We start from the raw sequence: 27,633 nt of genomic DNA, 5'->3' as shown, positions 1-27,633 counted from the left end.
CTTACGTTTCAATATCCTGACATTCTGGACGGCATTACCAGTTGCATTCACGGTATCACGAACGCCGGGGTCATCAGAGCAGGTTGGTGGCAGGGGAAGAAATTGATTTTTTTTGTGGGGGTGAGTGGAGGAGGATGGCCAGGCCATTGCCGTGCTGGGCTCAGGTAGTTAAGACTGTTCTAAAGTTTAGGAATGGACCCCATGCACGTTTTGTAGTCTTCCTCCCTGTCTCCGAGCTCATGGCTCAGACGCTCACTGATGAGATTGTTACTAACGAATACACACCTGATGATGACCGTTTGAGTTATGGTCGAAACGTCGTGAGAATTTTTTATTGTTCTATATATATATTTTGTTATTTTGTTGTTTCTCTTCAACGTGACTTTACCGAAAAAACTAAGAATATGAATTACTGCAGTCACGAAAGCTTTAAATCAAAATTTAACTGTAGAGGAGTTAAATGGGAACGTGACGTCAAAGGTGTGCCCGTCCAGTGCGATGGCGTCACGGAACATGACGTCATGCGCGCTGGGCAGCTCGATGACGTCCCGTCTCCTCTGGTATAAGCGGGGTCGGGGCTCGGAGTCGGGGCTCGGAGTAGGGTGGGACGGGTAGCCAGGGGCAAGAGGGCAGGAGTAGGGGATAGCACAGCGTACAGGGCTGGAGGTGGCTGTGCTCCTCGGTCTGCCGTGTTGGCTGAACCTACGGCCGGCACAGAGGAGACACCACAGGGCAGCTGGTGGGACGTTGCCCGGGACCGCTAACCCCATGGGAAATTGTTACACCCTCGTGCTATTGGAATAAAGCTTCGAATAAACTTACGGCAAGAGCCCCTAAACCTTACCCTTGTCTCCGAGTCGTCGGGAAACTTGTCCACAACCGGTGCCAGAAGTTGAGTATGGGAGCGGTGTTCGTGATTCTTCCTGCAGGGATTGGAATTTATGTTTAGTGGGGCATTGAAGGCCAATTGGAGGGACAAAATAGGTGTTGTGGGAATGGGTTATGTGCCATAGATAAACCCTATGGATGCAAAGTGTGAGTGAAAGCTGTTAAAAATGCAATGTGATCTGTAAGGCAGCTGTCAAGTAACAAGAATCTTGACGACAACAACAACAACAACCGCCATTCGCCACTAAGTGGTGGTAACGTCACCACGACGCTTGTGCCAGGCTATGTGCACCTTGAGGCCACGTGAAGTGTCGAACGCCCGCTGGCAGGAGGTCACGGGGCAGACCCAGGTGCCACGGGTCGACTGACTGAGATGACTGGCTGATGCACCACCTGTGCCCCTACTGTGCCAACCTGCTGTGCTTTAGCCACACGGCGCTCCGCTCGTTGTTGTGAGCGTCGCTCCTCCGCCCTCCGTTGTTGTTGGAGGGCGACTGCCTCCAACTGCCCAGTAGCGTCCTTCACGAGCCTCCTCCACAGAGGCCGATCTTGACACCGCTGGTACCAGTCATCGGCAAGTCCACTCAGCTCCACGTCCTCCTGTACCACATCACTACAACAACCACAACAACAACAACCACAACCACAACAACAAGAACCACAAGACAACTTAGATTAAGGCCGTCAGTCTAACTCCGTACTACAACAACAACCACAAGACAACTTAGATTAAGGCCATCAGTCTAACTCCGTACTACAACAACAACAACAACCACAATACAACTTAGATTAAGGCCATCAGTCTAACTCCGTACTACAACAACCACAACAAGACAACTTAGATTAAGGCCATCAGTCTAACTCCGTACTACAACAACAACCACAACAAGACAACTTAGATTAAGGCCATCAGTCTAAACTCCGTACTACAACAACAACCACAACAAGACAACTTAGATTAAGGCCATCAGTCTAACTCCGTACTACAACAACAACCACAAGACAACTCAGTTTAAGGCTGTCAGTCTAACTCCGTACTACAACAACCACAAGACAACTTAGATTAAGGCCATCAGTCTAACTCCGTACTACAACAACAACCACAACAAGACAACTTAGATTAAGGCCATCAGTCTAACTCCGTACTACAACAACAACCACAAGACAACTTAGATTAAGGCTGTCAGTCTAACTCCGTACTACAACAACAACCACAAGACAACTTAGATTAAGGCCATCAGTCTAACTCCGTACTACAACAACAACAACAAGACAACTTAGATTAAGGCCATCAGTCTAACTCCGTACTACAACAACAACAACCACAAGACAACTTAGATTAAGGCCATCAGTCTAACTCCGTACTACAACAACAACCACAACAAGACAACTTAGATTAAGGCCATCAGTCTAACTCCGTACTACAACAACAACCACAAGACAACTCAGTTTAAGGCCATCAGTCTAACTCCGTACTACAACAACCACAAGACAACTTAGATTAAGGCCATCAGTCTAACTCCGTACTACAACAACAACCACAAGACAACTTAGATTAAGGCTGTCAGTCTAACTCCGTACTACAACAACAACCACAAGACAACTTAGATTAAGGCCATCAGTCTAACTCCGTACTACAACAACAACCACAACAAGACAACTTAGATTAAGGCCATCAGTCTAACTCCGTACTACAACAACAACCACAACAAGACAACTTAGATTAAGGCCATCAGTCTAGCTCCGTACTACAACAACAACCACAAGACAACTTAGATTAAGGCTGTCAGTCTAACTCCGTACTACAACAACAACCACAAGACAACTTAGATTAAGGCCATCAGTCTAACTCCGTACTACAACAACAACAACAACAACAAGACAACTTAGATTAAGGCCATCAGTCTAACTCCGTACTACAACAACAACCACAAGACAACTTAGATTAAGGCCATCAGTCTAACTCCGTACTACAACAACAACCACAACAAGACAACTTAGATTAAGGCTATCAGTCTAACTCCGTACTACAACAACAACCACAACCACAAGACAACTTAGATTAAGGCCATCAGTCTAACTCCGTACTACAACAACAACAACCACAAGACAACTTAGATTAAGGCCGTCAGTCTAACTCCGTACTACAACAACAACCACAGGACAACTTAGATTAAGGCCATCAGTCTAACTCCATACTACAACAACAACCACAAGACAACTTAGATTAAGGCCATCAGTCTAACTCCGTACTACAACAACAACCACAAGACAACTTAGATTAAGGCTATCAGTCTAACTCCGTACTACAACAACAACCACAAGACAACTTAGATTAAGGCCATCAGTCTAACTCCGTACCACAACAACAACCACAAGACAACTTAGATTAAGGCCATCAGTCTAACTCCGTACTACAACAACAACCACCACAAGACAACTTAGATTAAGGCCATCAGTCTAACGCCGTACTACAACAACAACCACAAGACAACTTAGATTAAGGCCATCAGTCTAACTCCGTACTACAATAACAACAACAACAAGACAACTTAGATTAAGGCCATCAGTCTAACTCCGTACTACAACAACAACCACAAGACAACTTAGATTAAGGCCCTCAGTCTAACTCCGTACTGCAACAACAACCACAAGACAACTTATATTAAGGCCATCAGTCTAACTCTGTACTACAACAACAACCACAAGACAACTTAGATTAAGGCCATCAGTCTAACTCCGTACTACAACAACAACCACAAGACAACTTAGATTAAGGCCATCAGTCTAACTCCGTACTACAACAACAACAACCACAAGACAACTTAGATTAAGGTCATCAGTCTAACTCCGTACTACAACAACAACCACAAGACAACTTAGATTAAGGCCATCAGTCTAAACTCCGTACTACAACAACAACAACAAGACAACTTAGATTAAGGCCATCAGTCTAACTCCGTACTACAACAACAACCACAAAACAACTTAGATTAAGGCCATCAGTCTAACTCCGTACTACAACAACCACCACAAAACAACTTAGATTAAGGCCATCAGTCTAACTCCGTACTACAACAACAACCACAACACAACTTAGATTAAGGCCATCAGTCTAACTCCGTACTACAACAACAATCACAAGACAACTTAGATTAAGGCCATCAGTCTAACTCCGTACTACAACAACCACAAGACAACTTAGATTAAGGCCATCAGTCTAACTCCGTACTACAACAACAACAACAACAACCACAAGACAACTTAGATTAAGGCCATCAGTCTAACACCGTACTACAACAACCACAAGACAACTTAGATTAAGGCCATCAGTCTAACTCCGTACTACAACAACAACCACAAGACAACTTAGATTAAGGCCGTCAGTCTAACTCCGTACTACAACAACAACCACAACAAGACAACTTAGATTAAGGCCGTCAGTCTAACTCCTTACTACAACAACCACCACAAGACAACTTAGATTAAGGCCATCAGTCTAACTCCGATACTACAACAACAACCACAACAAGACAACTTAGATTAAGGCCATCAGTCTAACTCCGTACTACAACAACAACCACAAGACAACTTAGATTAAGGCTATCAGTCTAACTCCGTACTACTACAACAACCACAAGACAACTTAGATTAAGGCCATCAGTCTAACTCCGTACTACAACAACAACAACCACAAGACAACTTAGATTAAGGCCATCAGTCTAACTCCGTACTACAACAACCACAACAAGACAACTTAGATTAAGGCCATCAGTCTAACTCCGTACTACAACAACAACCACAAGACAACTCAGTTTAAGGCCATCAGTCTAACTCCGTACTACAACAACCACAAGACAACTTAGATTAAGGCCATCAGTCTAACTCCGTACTACAACAACAACCACAAGACAACTTAGATTAAGGCTGTCAGTCTAACTCCGTACTACAACAACAACCACAAGACAACTTAGATTAAGGCCATCAGTCTAACTCCGTACTACAACAACAACCACAACAAGACAACTTAGATTAAGGCCATCAGTCTAACTCCGTACTACAACAACAACCACAAGACAACTCAGTTTAAGGCCATCAGTCTAACTCCGTACTACAACAACCACAAGACAACTTAGATTAAGGCCATCAGTCTAACTCCGTACTACAACAACAACCACAACAAGACAACTTAGATTAAGGCCATCAGTCTAGCTCCGTACTACAACAACAACCACAAGACAACTTAGATTAAGGCTGTCAGTCTAACTCCGTACTACAACAACAACCACAAGACAACTTAGATTAAGGCCATCAGTCTAACTCCGTACTACAACAACAACAACAACAAGACAACTTAGATTAAGGCCATCAGTCTAACTCCGTACTACAACAACAACCACAAGACAACTTAGATTAAGGCCATCAGTCTAACTCCGTACTACAACAACAACCACAACAAGACAACTTAGATTAAGGCTATCAGTCTAACTCCGTACTACAACAACAACCACAACCACAAGACAACTTAGATTAAGGCCATCAGTCTAACTCCGTACTACAACAACAACAACCACAAGACAACTTAGATTAAGGCCGTCAGTCTAACTCCGTACTACAACAACAACCACAGGACAACTTAGATTAAGGCCATCAGTCTAACTCCATACTACAACAACAACCACAAGACAACTTAGATTAAGGCCATCAGTCTAACTCCGTACTACAACAACAACCACAAGACAACTTAGATTAAGGCTATCAGTCTAACTCCGTACTACAACAACAACCACAAGACAACTTAGATTAAGGCCATCAGTCTAACTCCGTACCACAACAACAACCACAAGACAACTTAGATTAAGGCCATCAGTCTAACTCCGTACTACAACAACAACCACCACAAGACAACTTAGATTAAGGCCATCAGTCTAACGCCGTACTACAACAACAACCACAAGACAACTTAGATTAAGGCCATCAGTCTAACTCCGTACTACAATAACAACAACAACAAGACAACTTAGATTAAGGCCATCAGTCTAACTCCGTACTACAACAACAACCACAAGACAACTTAGATTAAGGCCCTCAGTCTAACTCCGTACTGCAACAACAACCACAAGACAACTTATATTAAGGCCATCAGTCTAACTCTGTACTACAACAACAACCACAAGACAACTTAGATTAAGGCCATCAGTCTAACTCCGTACTACAACAACAACCACAAGACAACTTAGATTAAGGCCATCAGTCTAACTCCGTACTACAACAACAACAACCACAAGACAACTTAGATTAAGGTCATCAGTCTAACTCCGTACTACAACAACAACCACAAGACAACTTAGATTAAGGCCATCAGTCTAAACTCCGTACTACAACAACAACAACAAGACAACTTAGATTAAGGCCATCAGTCTAACTCCGTACTACAACAACAACCACAAAACAACTTAGATTAAGGCCATCAGTCTAACTCCGTACTACAACAACCACCACAAAACAACTTAGATTAAGGCCATCAGTCTAACTCCGTACTACAACAACAACCACAACACAACTTAGATTAAGGCCATCAGTCTAACTCCGTACTACAACAACAATCACAAGACAACTTAGATTAAGGCCATCAGTCTAACTCCGTACTACAACAACCACAAGACAACTTAGATTAAGGCCATCAGTCTAACTCCGTACTACAACAACAACAACAACAACCACAAGACAACTTAGATTAAGGCCATCAGTCTAACACCGTACTACAACAACCACAAGACAACTTAGATTAAGGCCATCAGTCTAACTCCGTACTACAACAACAACCACAAGACAACTTAGATTAAGGCCGTCAGTCTAACTCCGTACTACAACAACAACCACAACAAGACAACTTAGATTAAGGCCGTCAGTCTAACTCCTTACTACAACAACCACCACAAGACAACTTAGATTAAGGCCATCAGTCTAACTCCGATACTACAACAACAACCACAACAAGACAACTTAGATTAAGGCCATCAGTCTAACTCCGTACTACAACAACAACCACAAGACAACTTAGATTAAGGCTATCAGTCTAACTCCGTACTACTACAACAACCACAAGACAACTTAGATTAAGGCCATCAGTCTAACTCCGTACTACAACAACAACAACCACAAGACAACTTAGATTAAGGCCATCAGTCTAACTCCGTACTACAACAACCACAACAAGACAACTTAGATTAAGGCCGTCAGTCTAACTCCTTACTACAACAACAACCACAAGACAACTTAGATTAAGGCCATCAGTCTAACTCCGTACTACAACAACCACCACAAGACAACTTAGATTAAGGCCGTCAGTCTAACTCCATACTACAACAACAACCACAAGACAACTTAGATTAAGGCCATCAGTCTAACTCCGTACTACAACAACAACAACAAGACAACTTAGATTAAGGCCATCAGTCTAACTCCGTACTACAACAACAACCACAACAAGACAACTTAGATTTAAGTCCGTCAGTCTAACTCCGTACTACAACAACCACCACAAGACAACTTAGATTAAGGCCATCAGTCTAACTCCATACTACAACAACAACCACAACAAGACAACTTAGATTAAGGCCATCAGTCTAACTCCGTACTACAATAAACAAAAACATGGCCAAAACAAAAACAACTTCGAAATCACCAAAATAAAAGCCATAAATCCAATGTAACAGTGATCATAGGGACTGTGACCGAATTTTTTTTTAACAATAAACTACATAAATTAATTATAACACCAAAATCTAGAGCCATATTTTAGGCCACTGAATAGCAGTGGCAGCTAGGGTTGTACAACTCCTCTAGAGCAGTTTCGAGTGAAGATCTCATTGCTAGCGATTCAAGTTGCAGTTTATTGGCAATAGCGTTCCAGACCCTGGGGGCATCAATAGCAAAAGGCCCTTGCTTCCAGTTTTAGTACGGCAATAGGGGAATGTTAAGCCGGTAAATGAGCGAAGACCTGAGGTCAAATTTGTTCTTTGAAACAGAGTGGAGATCCAGCGTCAGGTAAGTCTGCGGGATTTTTTGTTTGTAAGTTTCATCGTGAATAAATAAGATCTTCTTTGGTTCTTTCGGTAAAGTCACCACCACGTAGAATGATAATAAAATAATAAATTGATAAAATAAAATAACACAATAATATTCTAACACGACGTTTCGGCCACAACACAAGCGGCCTTCATCAGGTGAAGGGGACGAGACTGTCTGGTAGGACAGCGCTGGACAGACAGTCTCGTCCCTTCACCTGATGAAGGCCAGCTTGTGTTGTGGCCGAAACGTCGTGTTAGAATATTATTGTGTTATTTTATTTTATCAATTTATTATTTTATTACCATTCTACGTGGTGGTGGTGGTGGTGACTTTACCGAAAGAACCAAAGAAGATGAATCCTCGCAGTCACGAAAGCTTCAAATCGAAATAAATAAGATCATCTTGTGCACAGGCAGTCGAACAATAAGAGATGTTAAAAGTTTGACCCCCAATGTAATTACCCAGCGAAACGTCACAGCAATACTTACCCAAGTTTCACTTGATGTCGATTCGCTCTTCGACAACAACACCACACCGGCGTGGGGGCTAAAGTAGAGAACTATTTTGTTCCTTTTGTATAAACGCGACGCATTTTTTTTCTCTTGTTTACTGTTTGGCCCTGTCGGGTGGTGTGGTGGAGGGGTTACGACACACATTTATACATGACGCGATCTAACTGCACACACACACACACAAACAAAAAAAGCTTTATTATGACGAGGCAAACTTAGTTTGTAGACGCCCGGGGGGTAGTGTACGTCCAGAATCGCATCTTTCACGGACGGAACCAGAGCTCGGATTTTTTGTTTGTTTGTTTGCAATGTGATTAATCGGAGCTGGATCTCCTTGTTCGTTCAAGATTTTGGAGATCTTAATTTTTTTTTTGGGTTAATAAATGTTTTCAACCCTGCAACAATCAAGAGTCCAGCGCCACATTAAACACGCGGCTATAATGCGAAAATATTCCTGGTTCTTTCAATCAGAATCGGAATCAGAAAGGGGTTTTTATTCGCCATGTAAGTTCACACCGACACGGAATTTACTTTGGCAGGATGGGTGCATACATTCAACATATAGGAATCTAAAATCTTAAATAAGTTTTAAACAAGTCTTACTATAATAATAAGGGTTAAAAGTCTAACTAACACCAAGGGGCTGAAGAATATAAAATTAAATAAATATCGAATATAAAATAGCTCTAAGATATTATTTAAAAATAAAAAATACCAATAGGGTAACACAGTTAATATCGGCAAGGTGTCGTTATGTAGATCAAATGTTAAAAAACAGTGTTAGCCCTTGGCCTTGTTTTAACAGGCCAGCAGCAGATGGGAAGAATCTGTCTTCATGGTGTGAGGTTTTGGTCCTGACGGACCGAAGCCTTCTGCCGGAGGGGAGTAGCTGGAACAGAGAGTGTCCAGGGTGGGAGAAATCGGCCATAATCTGAAGTCACGTTGAAGGGAGAAACAATAAAATAATAAAATATGTGTTTAACAATGAAATTCTCACGTCCAAATGTAAGTGAGAATTCCATCACACCCCTATGTTGCTCCTTAGTGGATTCTCCCTCTCCGTACAATGCAATGACGGACGGTACCAAGTTGGTGATCATCGAAGGGGGTTTCGAGGAACCAACACGGGGGGGGTGGGTCCTGGAAATTCCGTTTCGCTCCCCCCTATTTCTACATTGTGGACTCTCCCAGTCAATACAATCCAATGACGGACTATACCAAGTCGGCGATAATAAAGGGGGGTTTCATAGTACTAACTACGGGCAAGTCCTTGAAATCGTCTATCGAACACCCCTATTTTCTAGGTAGTGGACCCTCCCTGTCAATACAATTCAATGACGGACTATACCAAGTCGGCGATAACAAAGGGGGGGTTCATAGTACCAACTACGGGCAAGTGCTTGAAATAGTCTATCGAACACCCCTATTTTCTAGGTAGTGGACCCTCCCAGTCAATACAATTCAAAGACGGACTATACCAAGTCGGCGATAATAAAGGGGGGGGGTTCATAGTACCAACTACGGGCAAGTGTTATGAAATCGTCTATCGAACACCCCTATTTTCTAGGTAGTGGACCCTCCCAGTCAATACAATTCAATGACAGACTATACCAAGTCGGCGATAACAAAGGGGGGTTGATAGTTCCAACTACGGGCAAGTGCTTTATATTGTCTATCGAACACCCCTATTTTCTAGGTAGTGGATCCTCCTAGTCAATACAAATCAATGACCGACTATACCAAGTCGGCGATAACAAAGGGGGGGTTTTCATAGTACCAACTACGGGCAAGTGCTTGAAATAATCTATCGAACACCCCTATTTTCTAGGTAGTGGACCGTCCCAGTCAATACAATTCAATGACGGACTATACCAAGTCGGCGATAACAAAGGGGGGGTTAATAGTACCAACTGCGGGCAAGTGTTTGAAATCGTCTATCGAACACCCCTATTTTCTAGGTAGTGGACCCTCCCAGTCAATACAATTCAATGACGGACTATACCAAGTCGGCGATAACAAAGGGGGAGTTAATAGTACCAACTGCGGGCAAGTGCTTGAAATCGTCTATCGAACACCCCTGTTTTCACGGTAGTGGACCCTCCCAGTCAATACAATTCAATGCCCGACTATACCAAGTCGGCGATAACAAAGGGGGGATTCATAGTACCAACTGCGGGCAAGTGTTATGAAATCATCTATCGAACACCCCTATTTTCTAGGTAGTGGACCCTCCCAGTCAATACAATTCAATGACGGACTATACCAAGTCGGCGATAACAAAGGGGGGTGTTCATAGTACCAACTCTATCGAACACCCCTATTTTCTAGGTAGTGGACCCTCCCAGTCAATACAATTCAATGACGGACTATACCAAGTCGGCGATAACAAAGGGGGGTGTTCATAGTACTAACTACGGGCAAGTTTTTGAAATAGTCTATCGAACACCCCTATTTTCTATGTAGTGGACCCTCCCAGTCAATAGAATCCAATGAGAGAACATACCAAGTCGCCCCTGACGGAGGGGTGTGATCTATTAATTTTCACGAATAATCATGCACTTCCCTCACACCGCAGTCTTACGTATTAGTGGTTTCTCCCATCGCATTCAATGCAATGACGGACGATACCGAGTCGGCGATAGTGGAGGGGTCTATTATTTCCGCTATCCAAGCGCAATTTTCGCACTTTGATAACACCCCTGTCTTACTGCTCAGTGGTTTCTCTCTCCGCGTGAAATAAAATAACGGACGATACCAAGTTGGCGATTACGGAGGGGTGTTTTTGAGTTGATTTCAACGCACAATCACGCGCTTGCTTCACACCCCCTATCTTGCTAGTCAATGGTTTCTCCCTCCACAAGTTGGTGATCTCGAAGGGGCACAAGGGGTAAGTGTAGAGTAGCCTGGGGGGGGGGGGTAGGGGTTGCTTGAAATTATCTATCGAACACCCCTATTTTCTACGCAAGTGGACTATCCCAGCCTATACAACACAATTACAGAAGAGACCAAGTCGGCTATAGTGGAGGGGTTTTTGCTTTTAGCTCTCGAAGCGCAATTATGAACTTCACTCACACCCCTATCCTTACCAATTTATGGTTTCTCCCTCCGTGGCCAATGCAGTGAGGGACGATACCAAGTTGGCGATAACAAGGGGGGGGGTGGTGTTTTGCTTTGATTTCCTCACCAGATATCTAAGAAAAAAATCAGTGTCCTTTTTTGACTCGCTGTACAAGACAATTACGGACGGAACCAAGTTAGTGACATCTGAGGGGGGGGTATTAAGTAACTATCACGCTAACCAGGAGCAGTAAGTGGAGTCCTCGATGAGATGTGTCGAACACCCCTACTCTCGACGCAGTGGAATCTTCCAGCCGATGCAATTCAATGAGAGACGATACCAAGTCGGCGATAGCGGAGGGGGTTTTCTAATCCTTATATAAAAAAAAAAACTACATTCCTCATTAGTGGCTTTTCAATCCCAACAGATTTAAATACAAAGGGCTATACCAAGTAGGCAATAACAGAGGGGTGTTTTCAAGTGCTTTCCATGTACAAATCCGTTCTATCAGAACACCCCTATTTTGCCTCATAGTGGTTTATCCCTACCCATACAATCCAATAAAGGACGAGATCAAGTAGGCAATGAGGGAGGGGGGATTTTATAGGTCTCTGCGTGGTGAGTCTATGGGTCTCTGTGTGGTGAGTTTGTGGGTTTTTGTGTGGTGAGTCTATGGGTCTCTGTGCGGTGAGTCTATGGGTCTCTGTGTGGTGAGTCTGTGGGGCTCTGTGTGGTGAGTCTATGGGTTTCTGTGTGGTGAGTCTATGGGTCTCTGTGTGGTGAGTCTATGGGTCTCTGTGTGGTGAGTCTGTGGGTCTCTGTGTGGTGAGTCTGTGGGTCTCTGTGTGGTGAGTCTATGAGTCTCTGTGTGGTGAGTCTGTGGGTCTTTGTGTGGTGAGTCTGTGGGTCTCTGTGTGGTGAGTCTATGGGTCTCTGTGTGGTGAGTCTGTGGGTCTCTGTGTGGTGAGTCTGTGCGTCTCTGTGTGGTGAGTCTATGGGTCTCTGTGTGGTGAGTCTATGGGTCTCTGTGTGGTGAGTCTATGGGTCTCTGTGTGGTGAGTCTATGGGTCTCTGTGTGGTGAGTCTGTGTGTCTCTGTATGGTGAGTCTGTGGGTCTCTGTGTGGTGAGTCTATGGGTCTCTGTGTGGTGAGTCTGTGGGTCTCTGTGTGGTGAGTCTGTGGGTCTATGTGTGGTCAGTCTGTGGGTCTCTGTGTGATGAGTCTATGGGTCTTTGTGTGGTGAGTCTATGGGTCTCTGTGTGAGTGAGTCTGTGGGTCTCTGTGTGAGTGAGTCTGTGGGTCTCTGTGTGAGTGAGTCTATGTGTCTCTGTGTGGTGAGTCTATGGGTCTCTATGTGGTGAGTCTGTGGGTCTCTGTGTGGTGAGTCTATGGGTCTCTGTGTGGTGAGTCTATGGGTCTCTGTGTGGTGGGTCTATGGGTCTCTGTGCGGTGAGTTTGTGGGTCTCTGTGTGGTGAGTCTATGGGTCTCTGTGTGGTGAGTCTATGGGTCTCTGTGTGGTGAGTCTGTGGGTCTCTGTGTGGTAAGTCTGTGGGTCTCTGTGTGGTGAGTCTATGGGTCTCTGTGTGGTGAGTCTGTGGGTCTCTGTGTGGTGAGTCTATGGGTCTCTGTGTGGTGAGTCTGTGGGTCTCTGTGTGGTGAGTCTCTGGGTCTTTGTGTGGTGAGTCTGTGGGTCTCTGTGTGGTGAGTCCATGGGTCTCTGTGTGGTGAGTCTGTGGGTCTCTGTGTGGTGAGTCTGTGCGTCTCTGTTTGGTGAGTCTATGGGTCTCTGTGTGGTGAGTCTATGGGTCTCTGTGTGGTGAGTCTATGGGTCTCTGTGTGGTGAGTCTGTGGGTCTCTGTGTGGTGAGTCTATGGGTCTCTGTGTGGTGAGTCTTTGGGTCTCTGTGTGAGTTAGTCTGTGGGTCTCTGTGTGGTGAGTCTGTGGGTCTCTGTGTGGTGAGTCTGTGGGTCTCTGTGTGGTGAGTCTATGGGTCTCTGTGTGAGTGCGTCTATGGGTCTCTGTGTGGTGAGTCTGTGGGTCTCTGTGTGATGAGTCTGTGGGTCTCTGTGTGGTGAGTCTGTGGGTTTCTGTGTGGTGAGTCTATGGGTCTCTGTGTGGTGAGTGTGTGGGTCTCTGTGTGGTGAGTCTATGGGTCCGTGTGTGGTGAGTCTGTGGGTCTTTGTGTGGTGAGTCTGTGGGTCTCTGTGTGGTGAGTCTGTGCGTCTCTGTGTGGTGAGTCTATGGGTCTCTGTGTGAGTGAGTCTATGGGTCTCTGTGTGGTGAGTCTATGGGTCTCTGTGTGGTGAGTCTGTGGGTCTCTGTGTGGTGAGTCTATGGGTCTCTGTGTGGTGAGTCTTTGGGTCTCTGTGTGAGTGAGTCTGTGGGTCTCTGTGTGGTGAGTCTGTGGCTCTCTGTGTGGTGAGTCTGTGGGTCTCTGTGTGGTGAGTCTATCGGTCTCTGTGTGAGTGAGTCTATGGGTCTCTGTATGATGAGTCTGTGCGTCTCTGTGTTGTGAGTCTGTGCGTCTCTGTGTTGTGAGTATATGGGTCTCTATGTGGTGAGTCTATGGGTCTCTGTGTGGTGAGTCTGTGCGTCTCTGTGTTGTGAGTCTGTGGGTCTCTGTGTGGTGAGTCTATGGGTCTCTGTGCGAGTGAGTCTATGGGTCTCTGTGGGGTGAGTGTGTGGGTCTCTGTGTGGTGAGTCTATGGGTCCGTGTGTGGTGAGTCTGTGGGTCTTTGTGTGGTGAGTCTGTGGGTCTCTGTGTGGTGAGTCTGTGCGTCTCTGTGTGGTGAGTCTATGGGTCTCTGTGTGAGTGAGTCTATGGGTCTCTGTGTGGTGAGTCTGTGCGTCTCTGTGTTGTGAGTCTGTGGGTCTCTGTGTGGTGAGTCTATGGGTCTCTGTGTGAGTGAGTCTATGGGTCTCTGTGTGGTGAGTCTGTGCGTCTCTGTGTGGTGAGTCTATGGGTCTCTGTGTGGTGAGTCTGTGGGTCTCTGTGTTGTGAGTCGGTGGGTCTCTGTGTGGTGAGTCTGTGGGTCTCTGTGTGGTGAATCTGTGGTTCTCTATGTGGTGAGACTATGGGTCTCTGTGTGGTGAGTCTATGGGTCTCTGTGTGAGTGAGTCTATGGGTCTCTGTGTGGTGAGTCTATGGGTCTCTGTGTGGTGAGTCTATGGGTCTCTGTGTGGTGAGTCTATGGGTCTCTGTGTGGTGAGTCTATGGGTCTCTGTGTGGTGAGTCTATGGGTCTCTGTGCGGTAAGTTTGTGGGTCTCTGTGTGGTGAGTCTATGGGTCTCTGTTTGGTGAGTCTATGGGTCTCTGTGTGGTAAATCTATGGGTCTCTGTGTGGTGGGTCTGTGGGTCTCTGTGTGGTGAGTCTATGGGTCTCTGTGTGGTGAGTCTATGGATCTCTGTGTGGTGAGTCTGTGGGTCTCTGTGTGGTGAGTCTATGCGTCTCGGTGTGATGAGTCTATGGGTCTCTGTGTGGCGAGTCTATGGGTCTCTGTGTGATGAGTCTGTGTGTCTCTGTGTGAGTCTATGGGTCTCTGTGTGGTGAGTCTGTGGTCTCTGTGTGGTGAGTCTATGGGTCTCTGTGTGGTGAGTCTGTGGGTCTCTGTGTGGTGAGTCTGTGGGTCTCTGTGTGGTGAGTCTGTGGGTCTCTGTGTGATGAGTCTATGAGTCTCTGTGTGATGAGTCTATGGGTCTCTGTGCGAGTGAGTCTGTGGGTCTCTGTGTAGTGAGTCTGTGGGTCTCTGTGTGGTGAGTCTATGGGTCTCTGTGTGATAAGTCTATGGGTCTCTGTGTGGTGAGTCTATGGGTCTCTGTGTGGTGAGTCTATGGGTCTCTGTGTGGTGAGTCTGTGAGTCTCTGTGTGTTGAGTCTATGGGTCTCTTTGTGGTGAGTCTATGGGTCTCTGTGTGGTGAGTCTATGGGTCTCTGTGTGATGAGTCTATGGGTATCTGTGTGGTGAGTCTATGGGTCTCTGTGTGGTGAGTCTTTGGGTCTCTGTGTGAGTGAGTCTATGGCTCTCTGTGTGGTGAGTCTGTGGGTCTCTGTGTGGTGAGTCTGTGGGTCTCTGTGTGGTGAGTCTATCGGTCTCTGTGTGAGTGAGTCTATGGGTCTCTGTGTGGTGAGTCTGTGCGTCTCTGTGTTGTGAGTCTGTGGGTCTCTGTGTGGTGAGTCTATGGGTCTCTGTGCGAGTGAGTCTATGGGTCTCTGTGGGGTGAGTGTGTGGGTCTCTGTGTGGTGAGTCTATGGGTCCGTGTGTGGTGAGTCTGTGGGTCTTTGTGTGGTGAGTCTGTGGGTCTCTGTGTGGTGAGTCTGTGCGTCTCTGTGTGGTGAGTCTATGGGTCTCTGTGTGAGTGAGTCTATGGGTCTCTGTGTGGTGAGTCTGTGCGTCTCTGTGTTGTGAGTCTGTGGGTCTCTGTGTGGTGAGTCTATGGGTCTCTGTGTGAGTGAGTCTATGGGTCTCTGTGTGGTGAGTCTGTGCGTCTCTGTGTGGTGAGTCTATGGGTCTCTGTGTGGTGAGTCTGTGGGTCTCTGTGTTGTGAGTCGGTGGGTCTCTGTGTGGTGAGTCTGTGGGTCTCTGTGTGGTGAATCTGTGGTTCTCTATGTGGTGAGACTATGGGTCTCTGTGTGGTGAGTCTATGGGTCTCTGTGTGAGTGAGTCTATGGGTCTCTGTGTGGTGAGTCTATGGGTCTCTGTGTGGTGAGTCTATGGGTCTCTGTGTGGTGAGTCTATGGGTCTCTGTGTGGTGAGTCTATGGGTCTCTGTGTGGTGAGTCTATGGGTCTCTGTGCGGTAAGTTTGTGGGTCTCTGTGTGGTGAGTCTATGGGTCTCTGTTTGGTGAGTCTATGGGTCTCTGTGTGGTAAATCTATGGGTCTCTGTGTGGTGGGTCTGTGGGTCTCTGTGTGGTGAGTCTATGGGTCTCTGTGTGGTGAGTCTATGGATCTCTGTGTGGTGAGTCTGTGGGTCTCTGTGTGGTGAGTCTATGCGTCTCGGTGTGATGAGTCTATGGGTCTCTGTGTGGCGAGTCTATGGGTCTCTGTGTGATGAGTCTGTGTGTCTCTGTGTGAGTCTATGGGTCTCTGTGTGGTGAGTCTGTGGTCTCTGTGTGGTGAGTCTATGGGTCTCTGTGTGGTGAGTCTGTGGGTCTCTGTGTGGTGAGTCTGTGGGTCTCTGTGTGGTGAGTCTGTGGGTCTCTGTGTGATGAGTCTATGAGTCTCTGTGTGATGAGTCTATGGGTCTCTGTGCGAGTGAGTCTGTGGGTCTCTGTGTAGTGAGTCTGTGGGTCTCTGTGTGGTGAGTCTATGGGTCTCTGTGTGATAAGTCTATGGGTCTCTGTGTGGTGAGTCTATGGGTCTCTGTGTGGTGAGTCTATGGGTCTCTGTGTGGTGAGTCTGTGAGTCTCTGTGTGTTGAGTCTATGGGTCTCTTTGTGGTGAGTCTATGGGTCTCTGTGTGGTGAGTCTATGGGTCTCTGTGTGATGAGTCTATGGGTATCTGTGTGGTGAGTCTATGGGTCTCTGTGTGGTGAGTCTTTGGGTCTCTGTGTGAGTGAGTCTATGGCTCTCTGTGTGGTGAGTCTGTGGGTCTCTGTGTGGTGAGTCTGTGGGTCTCTGTGTGGTGAGTCTATCGGTCTCTGTGTGAGTGAGTCTATGGGTCTCTGTATGATGAGTCTGTGCGTCTCTGTGTTGTGAGTCTGCGCGTCTCTGTGTGGTGAGTATATGGGTCTCTATGTGGAGAGTCTATGGGTCTCTGTGTGGTGAGTCTGTGCGTCTCTGTGGGGTGAGTCTGTGCGTCTCTGTGTGGTGAGTCTGTGGGTCTCTGTGTGGTGAGTCTGTGGGTTTCTGTGTGGTGAGTCTATGGGTCTCTGTGTGGTGAGTGTGTGGGTCTCTGTGTGGTAAGTCTATGGGTCCGTGTGCGGTGAGTCTGTGGGTCTTTGTGTGGTGAGTCTGTGGGTCTCTGTGTGGTGAGTCTGTGCGTCTCTGAGTGGTGAGTCTGTGCGTCTCTGTGTGGTGAGTCTGTGGGTCTCTGTGTGGTGAGTCTATGGGTCTCTGTGTGAGTGGGTCTATGGGTCTCTGTGTGGTGAGTCTGTGCGTCTCTGTGTGGTGAGTCTATGGGTCTCTGTGTGGTGAGTCTATGGGTCTCTGTGTGGTGAGTCTATGGGTCTCTGTGTGGTGAGTGTGTGGGTCTCTGTGTTGTGAGTCGGTGGGTCTCTGTGTGGTGAGTCTGTGGGTCTCTGTGTGGTGAATCTGTGGTTCTCTATGTGGTGAGCCTATGGGTCTCTGTGTGGTGAGTCTATGGGTCTCTGTGTGAGTGAGTCTATGGGTCTCTGTTTGGTGAGTCTATGGGTCTCTGTGTGGTGAGTCTATGGGTCTCTGTGTGGTGAGTCTATGGGTCTCTGTGCGGTGAGTCTATGGGTCTCTGTGTGGTGAGTCTATGGGTCTCTGTGCGGTAAGTTTGTGGGTCTCTGTGTGGTGAGTCTATGGGTCTCTGTTTGGTGAGTCTATGGGTCTCTGTGTGGTGAATCTATGGGTCTCTGTGTGGTGGGTCTGTGGGTCTCTGTGTGGTGAGTCTATGGGTCTCTGTGTGGTGAGTCTATGGGTCTCTGTGTGGTGAGTCTGTGGGTCTCTGTGTGGTGAGTCTATGCGTCTCGGTGTGATGAGTCTATGGGTCTCTGTGTGGCGAGTCTATGGGTCTCTGTGTGATGAGTCTGTGTGTCTCTGTGTGAGTCTATGGGTCTCTGTGTGGTGAGTCTATGGGTCTCTGTGTGGTGAGTCTGTGGTCTCTGTGTGGTGAGTCTATGGGTCTCTGTGTGGTGAGTTTGTGGGTCTCTATGTGGTGAGTCTGTGGGTCTCTGTGTGGTGAGTCTGTGGGTCTCTGTGTGATGAGTCTATGAGTCTCTGTGTGATGAGTCTATGGGTCTCTGTGCGAGTGAGTCTGTGGGTCTCTGTGTAGTGAGTCTGTGGGTCTCTGTGTGGTGAGTCTATGGGTCTCTGTGTGATAAGTCTATGGGTCTCTGTGTGGTGAGTCTATGGGTCTCTGTGTGGTGAGTCTATGGGTCTCTGTGTGGTGAGTCTGTGAGTCTCTGTGTGTTGAGTCTATGGGTCTCTTTGTGGTGAGTCTATGGGTCTCTGTGTGGTGAGTCTATGGGTCTCTGTGTGATGAGTCTATGGGTATCTGTGTGGTGAGTCTATGGGTCTCTGTTTGATGAGTCTGTGGGTCTCTGTGCGGTGAGTCGGTGGGTCTCTATGTGGTGAGTCTGTGGGTCTCTGTGTGCTGAGTGTGTGGGTCTCTGTGTGGTGAGTCTGTGGGTCTCTGTGTGGTGAGTCTATGGGTCTCTTTGTGGTGAGTCTACGGGTCTCTGTGTGGTGAGTCTATGGGTCTCTGTGTGGTGAGTCTATGGGTCTCTGTGTGGTGACTCTATAGGTCTCTGTGTGGTGAGTCTATCGGTCTCTGTGTGGTGAGTCTATGGGTCTCTGTGTGGTGAGTCTATGGGTGTCTGTGTGGTGAGTCTATGGGTCTCTGTGTGATGAGTCTATGGGTCTCTGTGTGGTGAGTCTGTGGGTCTCTGTGTGGTGAGTCTATGGGTCTCTGTGTGGTGAGTCTATGGGTCTCTGTTTGGTGATTCTATGGGTCTCTGTGTGGTGAGTCTGTGCGTCTCTGTATGGTGAGTCTGTGGGTCTCTTTGTGGTGAGTCTACGGGTCTCTGTGTGGTGAGTCTATGGGTCTCTGTGTGGTGAGTCTATGGGTCTCTGTGTGGTGACTCCATAGGTCTCTGTGTGGTGAGTCTATCGGTCTCTGTGTGGTGAGTCTATGGGTCTCTGTGTGGTGAGTCTATGGGTGTCTGTGTGGTGAGTCTATGGGGCTCTGTGTGATGAGTCTATGGGTCTCTGTGTGGTGAGTCTATGGGTGTCTGTGTGGTGAGTCTATGGGTCTCTGTATGGTGAGTCTATGGGTCTCTGTGTGTGGTGAGTCTGTGGGTCTCTGTGTGGTGAGTCTGTGGGTGTCTGTGTGGTGAGTCTGTGGATCTCTGTGTGGTGAGTCTATGGGTCTCTGTGTGGTGAGTCTGTGGGTCTCTGTGTGGTAAGTCTGTGGGTCTCTGTGTGGTGAGTCTGTGGGTCTCTGTGTGGTGAGTCTATGGGTCTCTCTGTGGTGAGTCTATGGGTCTCTGTGTGGTGAGTCTATGGGTCTCTGTGTGGTGAGTCTATGAGTCTCTGTGTGGTGAGTCTGTGGGTCTCTGTGTGGTGAGTCTATGTGTCTCTGTGTGGTGAGTCTATGGGTCTCTGTTTGTGGTGAATCTGTGGGTCTCTATGTGGTGAGTCTGTGGGTCTCTGTGTGGTGAGTCTATGGGTCTCTGTGTGGTGAGTCTGTGGGTCTCTATGTGGTGAGTCTATGCGTCTCTGTGTGGTGAGTCTGTGTCTCTGTGGGTTGAATCTATGGGTCTCTGTGTGGTGAGTCTATGGGTCTCTGTGTGGTGAGTCTATGGGTCTCTGTGTGGTGAGTCTGTGGGTCTCTCTGTGGTGAGTCTGTGGGTCTCTGTGTGGTGAGTCTGTGGGTCTCTGTGTGGTGAGTCTATGGGTCTCTGTGTGGTGAGTCTGTGGGTCTCTGTCTGGTGAGTCTATGGGTCTCTGTGTGATGAGTCTGTGGGTCTCTGTGTGATCAGTCTATGGGTCTCTGTATGGTGAGTCTGTGGGTCTCTGTGTGGTGAGTCTATGGGTCTCTATGTGATGAGTCTATGGCTCTCTGTGTGGTGAGTCTGTGGGTCTCTGTGTGGTGAGTCTGTGGGTCTCTGTGTGGTGAGTCTGTGGGTCTCTGTGTGGTGAGTCTGTGGGTCTCTGTGTGATGAGTCTATGGGTCTCTGTGTGGTGAGTTTATGGGTCTCTGTGTGGTGAGTCTATGGGTCTCTGTGTGATGCGTCTGTGGGTCTCTGTGTGGCGAGTCTATAGGTCTCTGTGTGGTGAGTCTATGGATCTCTGTGTGGTGAGTCTATGGGTCTCTGTGTGAAGAGTCTGTGGGTCTCTGTGTGGTGAGTCGGTGGGTCTCTGTGTGGTGAGTCTGTGGGTCTCTGTGTGGTGAATCTGTGGTTCTCTATGTGGTGAGCCTATGGGTCTCTGTGTGGTGAGTCTATGGGTCTCTGTGTGAGTGAGTCTATGGGTCTCTGTGTGGTGAGTCTATGGGTCTCTGTGTGGTGAGTCTATGGGTCTCTGTGTGGTGAGTCTATGGGTCTCTGTGTGGTGAGTCTATGGGTCTCTGTGCGGTAAGTTTGTGGGTCTCTGTGTGGTGAGTCTATGGGTCTCTGTTTGGTGAGTCTATGGGTTTCTGTGTGGTGAATCTATGGGTCTCTGTGTGGTGGGTCTGTGGGTCTCTGTGTGGTGAGTCTATGGGTCTCTGTGTGGTGAGTCTATGGGTCTCTGTGTGGTGAGTCTGTGGGTCTCTGTGTGGTGAGTCTATGCGTCTCGGTGTGATGAGTCTATGGGTCTCTGTGTGGCGAGTATATGGGTCTCTGTGTGATGAGTCTGTATGTCTCTGTGTGAGTCTATGGGTCTCTGTGTGGTGAGTCTGTGGTCTCTGTGTGGTGAGTCTGTGGGTCTCTGTGTGGTGAGTCTGTGGGTCTCTGTGTGGTGAGTCTGTGGGTCTCTGTGTAGTGAGTCTGTGGGTCTCTGTGTGGTGAGTCTATGGGTCTCTGTGTGATAAGTCTATGGGTCTCTGTGTGGTGAGTCTATGGGTCTCTGTGTGGTGAGTCTATGGGTCTCTGTGTGGTGAGTCTGTGAGTCTCTGTGTGTTGAGTCTATGGGTCTCTTTGTGGTGAGTCTATGGGTCTCTGTGTGGTGAGTCTATGGGTCTCTGTGTGATGAGTCTATGGGTATCTGTGTGGTGAGTCTATGGGTCTCTGTTTGATGAGTCTGTGGGTCTCTGTGCGGTGAGTCGGTGGGTCACTATGTGGTGAGTCTATGGGTCTCTGTTTGATGAGTCTGTGGGTCTCTGTTTGGTGATTCTATGGGTCTCTGTGTGGTGAGTCTGTGCGTCTCTGTATGGTGAGTCTGTGGGTCTCTTTGTGGTGAGTCTACGGGTCTCTGTGTGGTGAGTCTATGGGTCTCTGTGTGGTGAGTCTATCGGTCTCTGTGTGGTGAGTCTATGGGTCTCTGTGTGGTGAGTCTATGGGTCTCTGTGTGGTGAGTCTGTGGGTCTCTGTGTGGTGAGTCTGTGGGTCTCTGTGTGGTGAGTCTGTGGGTCTCTGTGTGGTGAGTCTATGGGTCTCTCTGTGGTGAGTCTATGGGTCTCTGTGTGGTGAGTCTATGGGTCTCTGTGTGGTGAGTCTATGAGTCTCTGTGTGGTGAGTCTGTGGGTCTCTGTGTGGTGAGTCTGTGGGTCTCTGTGTGGTGAGTCTATGGGTCTCTCTGTGGTGAGTCTATGGGTCTCTGTGTGGTGAGTCTATGGGTCTCTGTGTGGTGAGTCTATGGGTCTCTGTGTGGTGAGTCTGTGGGTCTCTCTTTGGTGAGTCTGTGGGTCTCTGTGTGGTGAGTCTGTGGGTCTCTGTGTGGTGAGTCTATGGGTCTCTGTGTGGTGAGTCTATGGGTCTCTGTGTGGTGAGTCTGTGGGTCTCTGTGTGGTGAGTCTGTGGGTCTCTTTGTGGTGAGTCTACGGGTCTCTGTGTGGTGAGTCTGTGGGTCTCTGTGTGATGAGTCTATGGGTCTCTGTGTGGTGAGTCTTTGGGTCTCTGTGTGGTGAGTCTATGGGTCTCTGTGTGGTGAGTCTATGGGTCTCTGTGTGATAAATCTATGGGTCTCTGTGTGGTGAGTCTGTGGGTCTCTGTGTGGTGAGTCTATGGGTCTCTGTGTGGTGAGTCTGTGGGTCTCTGTGTGATAAGTCTATGGGTCTCTGTGTGATAAGTCTATGGGTCTCTGTGTGGTGAGTCTTTGGGTCTCTGTGTGGTAAGTCTATAGGTCTCTGTGTGATAAGTCTATGGGTCTCTGTGTGGTGAGTCTATGAGTCTCTCGTGTGATTGGCCGAAATTTCTCCTCATTAACATAATTTATCCCTGGGGGGGCAGCATTCTCAACTCGGTGCCGCCATTGGCTTGCCCCTCATCGCATTAACATAATTGTTTCGTGACGTAAAATCTAAGCCCCTCCCACTGCACTGCGGCAGAGGGCGGAGCCTGAGTTTGGGTTTCCGCCCACCCCCCCCCCCGACACCAACGGCCCTCCCCCCACCCTCCCCCCTTAATTTATTTTTATATTGCCAATAATCTATCGCCAATAAATTCATATCGATCGCCATCGATTCGCCCCAAGTGAATCGACTTTGTGATTACCCTGCCGGCGCTCCCGTCGTCCGTTATAATTTTTTCAGCCTCATTAGCATAATTAATGCGACACCCGCAGGAGGTATTTTCAAGCGCGTGCCCTCATTAGCATAATTTATGCTCGAAGGCCGGCACGTCACGAACCGCCGAGGCGATTGAGAATAAATTATGTTAATCCCGCGTTAATGCTACGCATTATGTTTTGATTTAAAGCCATCGCGACTGCAGTGTTCCACGTTCTTGGTTCTTTCGGTGAAGTCACCGACACGTAGATAGGGAAATAATAAAAATAATAAAAAATATAAAACAATTAAATCACGTAGAAGGGAAACAATAAAATAATTTAATATATAATAAAAAATATAAAACAATAAAATCACGTAGAAGGGCAACAATAAAATAATAAAATATATAATAAAAAATATAAAACAATAAAATCACGTAGAAGGGAAGCAATAAAATAATTTAATATATAATAAAAAATATAAAACAATAAAATCACGTAGAAGGGAAACAAAAAAATAATAAAATATATAATAAAAAATATTAAACAATAAAATCACGTAGAAGGGAAACAATAAAATAATTAAAAAATATAATAACAATATAAAACAGTAAAATCACGTAGAAGGGAAACAATAAAATAATAAAAATAATAAAAATATAAAACAATAAAACCACGTGGAAGGGAAACAATAAAATAATAAAAATATAATAACAATATAAAACAATAAAATCACGTAGAAGGGAAACAATAAAATAATTAAAAAATATATAATAAAAATAACAAAAAATTTAAATCACGTAGAAGGGAAACAATACAAAAATAAAAAATATATAAAACAATAAAATCACGTAGAAGGGAAACAATAAAAAAATAAAAAATATATAAAACAATAAAATCACGTAGAAGGGAAACAATAAAAAAATAAAAAAATATATAAAACAATAAAATCACGTAGAAGGGAAACAATAAAAAATTAAAAATATATAAAACAATAAAATCACGTAGAAGGGAAACAATAAAAAATTAAAAATATATAAAACAATAAAATCACGTAGAAGGGAAACAATAAAAAAATAAAAAAATATATAAAACAATAAAATCACGTAGAAGGGAAACAATAAAAAAATAAAAAATATATAAAACAATAAAATCACGTAGAAGGGAAACAATAAAAAAATAAAAAATATATAAAACAATAAAATCACGTAGAAGGGAAACAATAAAAAAATAAAAAATATATAAAACAATAAAATCACGTAGAAGGGAAACAATAAAAAAATAAAAATATATATAAAACAATAAAATCACGTAGAAGGGAAACAATAAAAAAATAAAAATATATATAAAACAATAAAATCACGTAGAAGGGAAACAATAAAAAAATAAAAAAATATATAAAACAATGAAATCACGTAGAAGGGAAACAATAAAAAAATAAAAAATATATAAAACAATAAAATCACGTAGAAGGGAAACAATAAAAAAATAAAAAAATATATAAAACAATAAAATCACGTAGAAGGGAAACAATAAAAAAATAAAAAAATATATAAAACAATAAAATCACGTAGAAGGGAAACAATAAAAAAATAAAAAAATATATAAAACAATAAAATCACGTAGAAGGGAAACAATAAAAAAATAAAAATTATATAAAACAATAAAATCACGTAGAAGGGAAACAATAAAAAAATAAAATAATAAAAATATTAAACAATGAAATCACGTAGAAGGGAAACAATAAAATAATAATTAAAAAAATAAATTGTTTTACATATATATTTTTCTTATTTTATCGTTTCCCTTCTACGTGATGACTTTACCGAAAGAAACACGAACATTATATTTAATTGTTTAAGGTTTTTATTTATTTATTATATTATTGTTTAATTTCTGCTATGAATTATGTTAATGCTCCTGTGAAAGTGACCACGCCCTCCACCGATCCCTCACATAAATTATGCAAATGAGCACTGCGTCGTCACTACACATTATGTTAATGTGACACCCGTGAAAATCAGAGTTTGCACCCCCTCCCACCCCCCCCCCCCAGAATAAATTATGTTAATGAGGCACCCCTCCAGCGACGGAGGCCAACGATTATGTCAATGATCCAAAGCACGTCGCACATAAATTATGTTGATGCTCCTGTGACGTCACTGCCCCCCCCCACCTCTCTCTGCGTCAACGATGGCGACGCTGGGGAGCCCGAGCGGAGCGACTGCCGCGCCAGAGGTAAACAACAGCAACAACAAAGTGGGGGGCCAGTGGGGGGCACCTGGGGGGAGAGGGGGGGCAGTGGGGGGGGCAGAGGGGGGGGGACCCCCCCACAACCCTCACACAATCCCCCACAACCCTCAACAACCCCCCACAATACGCCTTGTTGTGGGGGGTTGTGGTGATGGTGGTGGTGGTGGTGATAGTGGTGGTGATGGTGGTGGTGGTGGTGTTGATGGTGGTGGTGGTGGTAGTGATAGTGGTGGTGGTGGTGATGGTGATGGTGGTGATGGTGGTGGTGATGGTGATGGTGGTGGTGATGGTGGTGATGGTGATGGTGATGATGGTGGTGATGGTGATGATGATGATGGTGATGATGGTGGTGATGATGGTGGTGGTGGTGGTGATGGTGATGGTGGTGGTGATGGTGGTGATGATGATGGTGGTGGTGATGGTGGTGGTGATGGTGGTGGTGATGGTGGTGGTGGTGATGGTGGTGATGGTGGTGATGATGATGATGGTGATGATGATGGTGATGATGGTGGTGGTGGTGGTGATGGTGATGGTGGTGGTGATGGTGGTGATGGTGGTGGTGGTGATGGTGGTGATGGTGGTGATGGTGGTGGTGGTGGTGATGGTGGTGGTGATGGTGGTGGTGATGGTGGTGGTGATGATGGTGGTGGTGGTGATGATGGTGGTGGTGGTGATGATGGTGATGGTGGTGATGGTGGTGGTGGTGATGGTGGTGGTGGTGGTGATGGTGATGATGATGGTGATGATGATGGTGGTGGTGATGGTGATGTTGGTGATGATGGTGGTGGTGGTGGTGATGATGATGGTGTTGGTGATGATGGTGGTGTTGGTGATGATGATGATGGTGTTGGTGATGATGATGATGTGGGTGGTGATGGTGATGGTGGTGATGTGGGTGGTGATGATGATGGTGGTGTTGGTGATGATGATGATGGTGGTGATGTGGGTGGTGATGATGATGGTGGTGTTGGTGATGGTAATGATGATGATAGTGGTGATGATGGTGATGATGGTGATGATGGTGTAGTGATGTTGATGATGATGGTGATGGTAGTGATGTTGATGGTGATGATGGTGGTGATGGTGATGATGGTGGTGGTGATGATGGTGATGATGATGGTGGTGTTGGTGATGGTGATGATGGTGGTGATGGTGGTGATGATGATGATGTGGGTTGTGATGATGATGATGATGGTGGTGATGTGGGTGGTGATGATGATGGTGGTGTTGGTGATGGTGATGATGGTGGTGATGGTGGTGATGATGATGATGTGGGTTGTGATGATGATGATGATGGTGGTGATGTGGGTGGTGATGATGATGGTGGTGTTGGTGATGGTGATGATGGTGGTGATGGTGGTGGTGATGATGATGGTGGTGTTGGTGATGGTGATGATGATGGTGATGTGGGTGGTAATGATGATGATGATGGTGGTGATGATGGTGATGATGGTGATGATGGTGATGGTGTAGTGATGTTGATGATGATGGTGATGGTAGTGATGTTGATGGTGATGATGATGATGATGTTGATGATGATGGTGGTGGTGATGCTACCCAGGCTTCTACTGCTGTGTCCGCTGCATCTAAACCCTCAGCCTGAATGCGCCTTACAATGGCAATGCGCCTTTTATGCGTTGGCTCTGCTGCTGATGATGCTGCTGCTGATGCTGCTGCTGATGATGCTGCTGCTGATGATGCTGCTGCGGATATTTGAAGGTCGCACGCAGCTTGGGGAAGGGCGTGCGGTGCGCTGATTCGAGATTCTCACTCGCACGCAGACAGAGATGGAGAGAGAGAGAGAGACTCACACAGAGACACAGACACAGAGACACACACAGAGACACACACAGAGACACACACAGACACAGAGACACACACAGAGACACAGACACAGAGACTAACACAGAGACACACACAGAGACACACACAGAGACACAGAGACACACACAGAGACACAGACACAGAGACTAACACAGAGACACACACAGAGACACAGAGACACACACAGAGACACACACAGAGACACACACAGACACAGAGACACACACAGAGACTCACACAGAGACTCACACAGAGACACACACAGAGACACACACAGAGACACAGACACAGAGACACAGACACAGAGACACACACAGAGACACACACAGAGACACACACAGAGACACACACAGACACAGAGACACACACAGAGACACAGAGACACACACAGAGACACACACAGAGACACACACAGACACAGAGACTCACACAGAGACTCACACAGAGACACACACAGAGACACACACAGAGACACAGAGACACACAGAGAGACACACACAGAGACACACACAGTCACAGAGACTCACACAGAGACACACACAGAGACTCACACAGAGACACAGAGACACAAAGACACAGAGACACACACAGAGACACACACAGAGACACAGAGACACAAAGACACAGAGACACACACAGAGACACACATAGAGACACAGAGACACAAAGACACAGAGACACACACAGAGACACAGACACAGAGACTAACACA

General features: G+C 46.1%; 1 protein-coding gene across 1 annotated transcript in view; it reads left to right on the top strand.

Moving 5' to 3' along the window:
• The first annotated feature begins 24,929 nt into the window (after nucleotides 1-24,929).
• The window catches only part of LOC142905335 (sodium/potassium-transporting ATPase subunit alpha-3-like), a 141,950-nt gene continuing 139,246 nt past the window's right edge, over nucleotides 24,930-27,633 (top strand). The window contains exon 1 of the mRNA XM_076064795.1: nucleotides 24,930-25,082. Within this exon, the coding sequence (XP_075920910.1) occupies nucleotides 25,038-25,082 (45 nt within the window). The 5' untranslated portion in view covers nucleotides 24,930-25,037. The remainder of the gene's footprint in view (nucleotides 25,083-27,633) is intronic.

Source organism: Petromyzon marinus, unplaced genomic scaffold, assembly GCF_048934315.1.
Source record: "Petromyzon marinus isolate PM22_M1 ecotype Great Lakes invasive population unplaced genomic scaffold, UKy_Petmar_22M1.pri1.0 PM_Scaffold_74, whole genome shotgun sequence".
Classification (NCBI taxonomy): Eukaryota; Metazoa; Chordata; class Hyperoartia; order Petromyzontiformes; family Petromyzontidae; genus Petromyzon; species Petromyzon marinus.
This window is presented reverse-complemented; position numbering and strand designations above follow the sequence as displayed.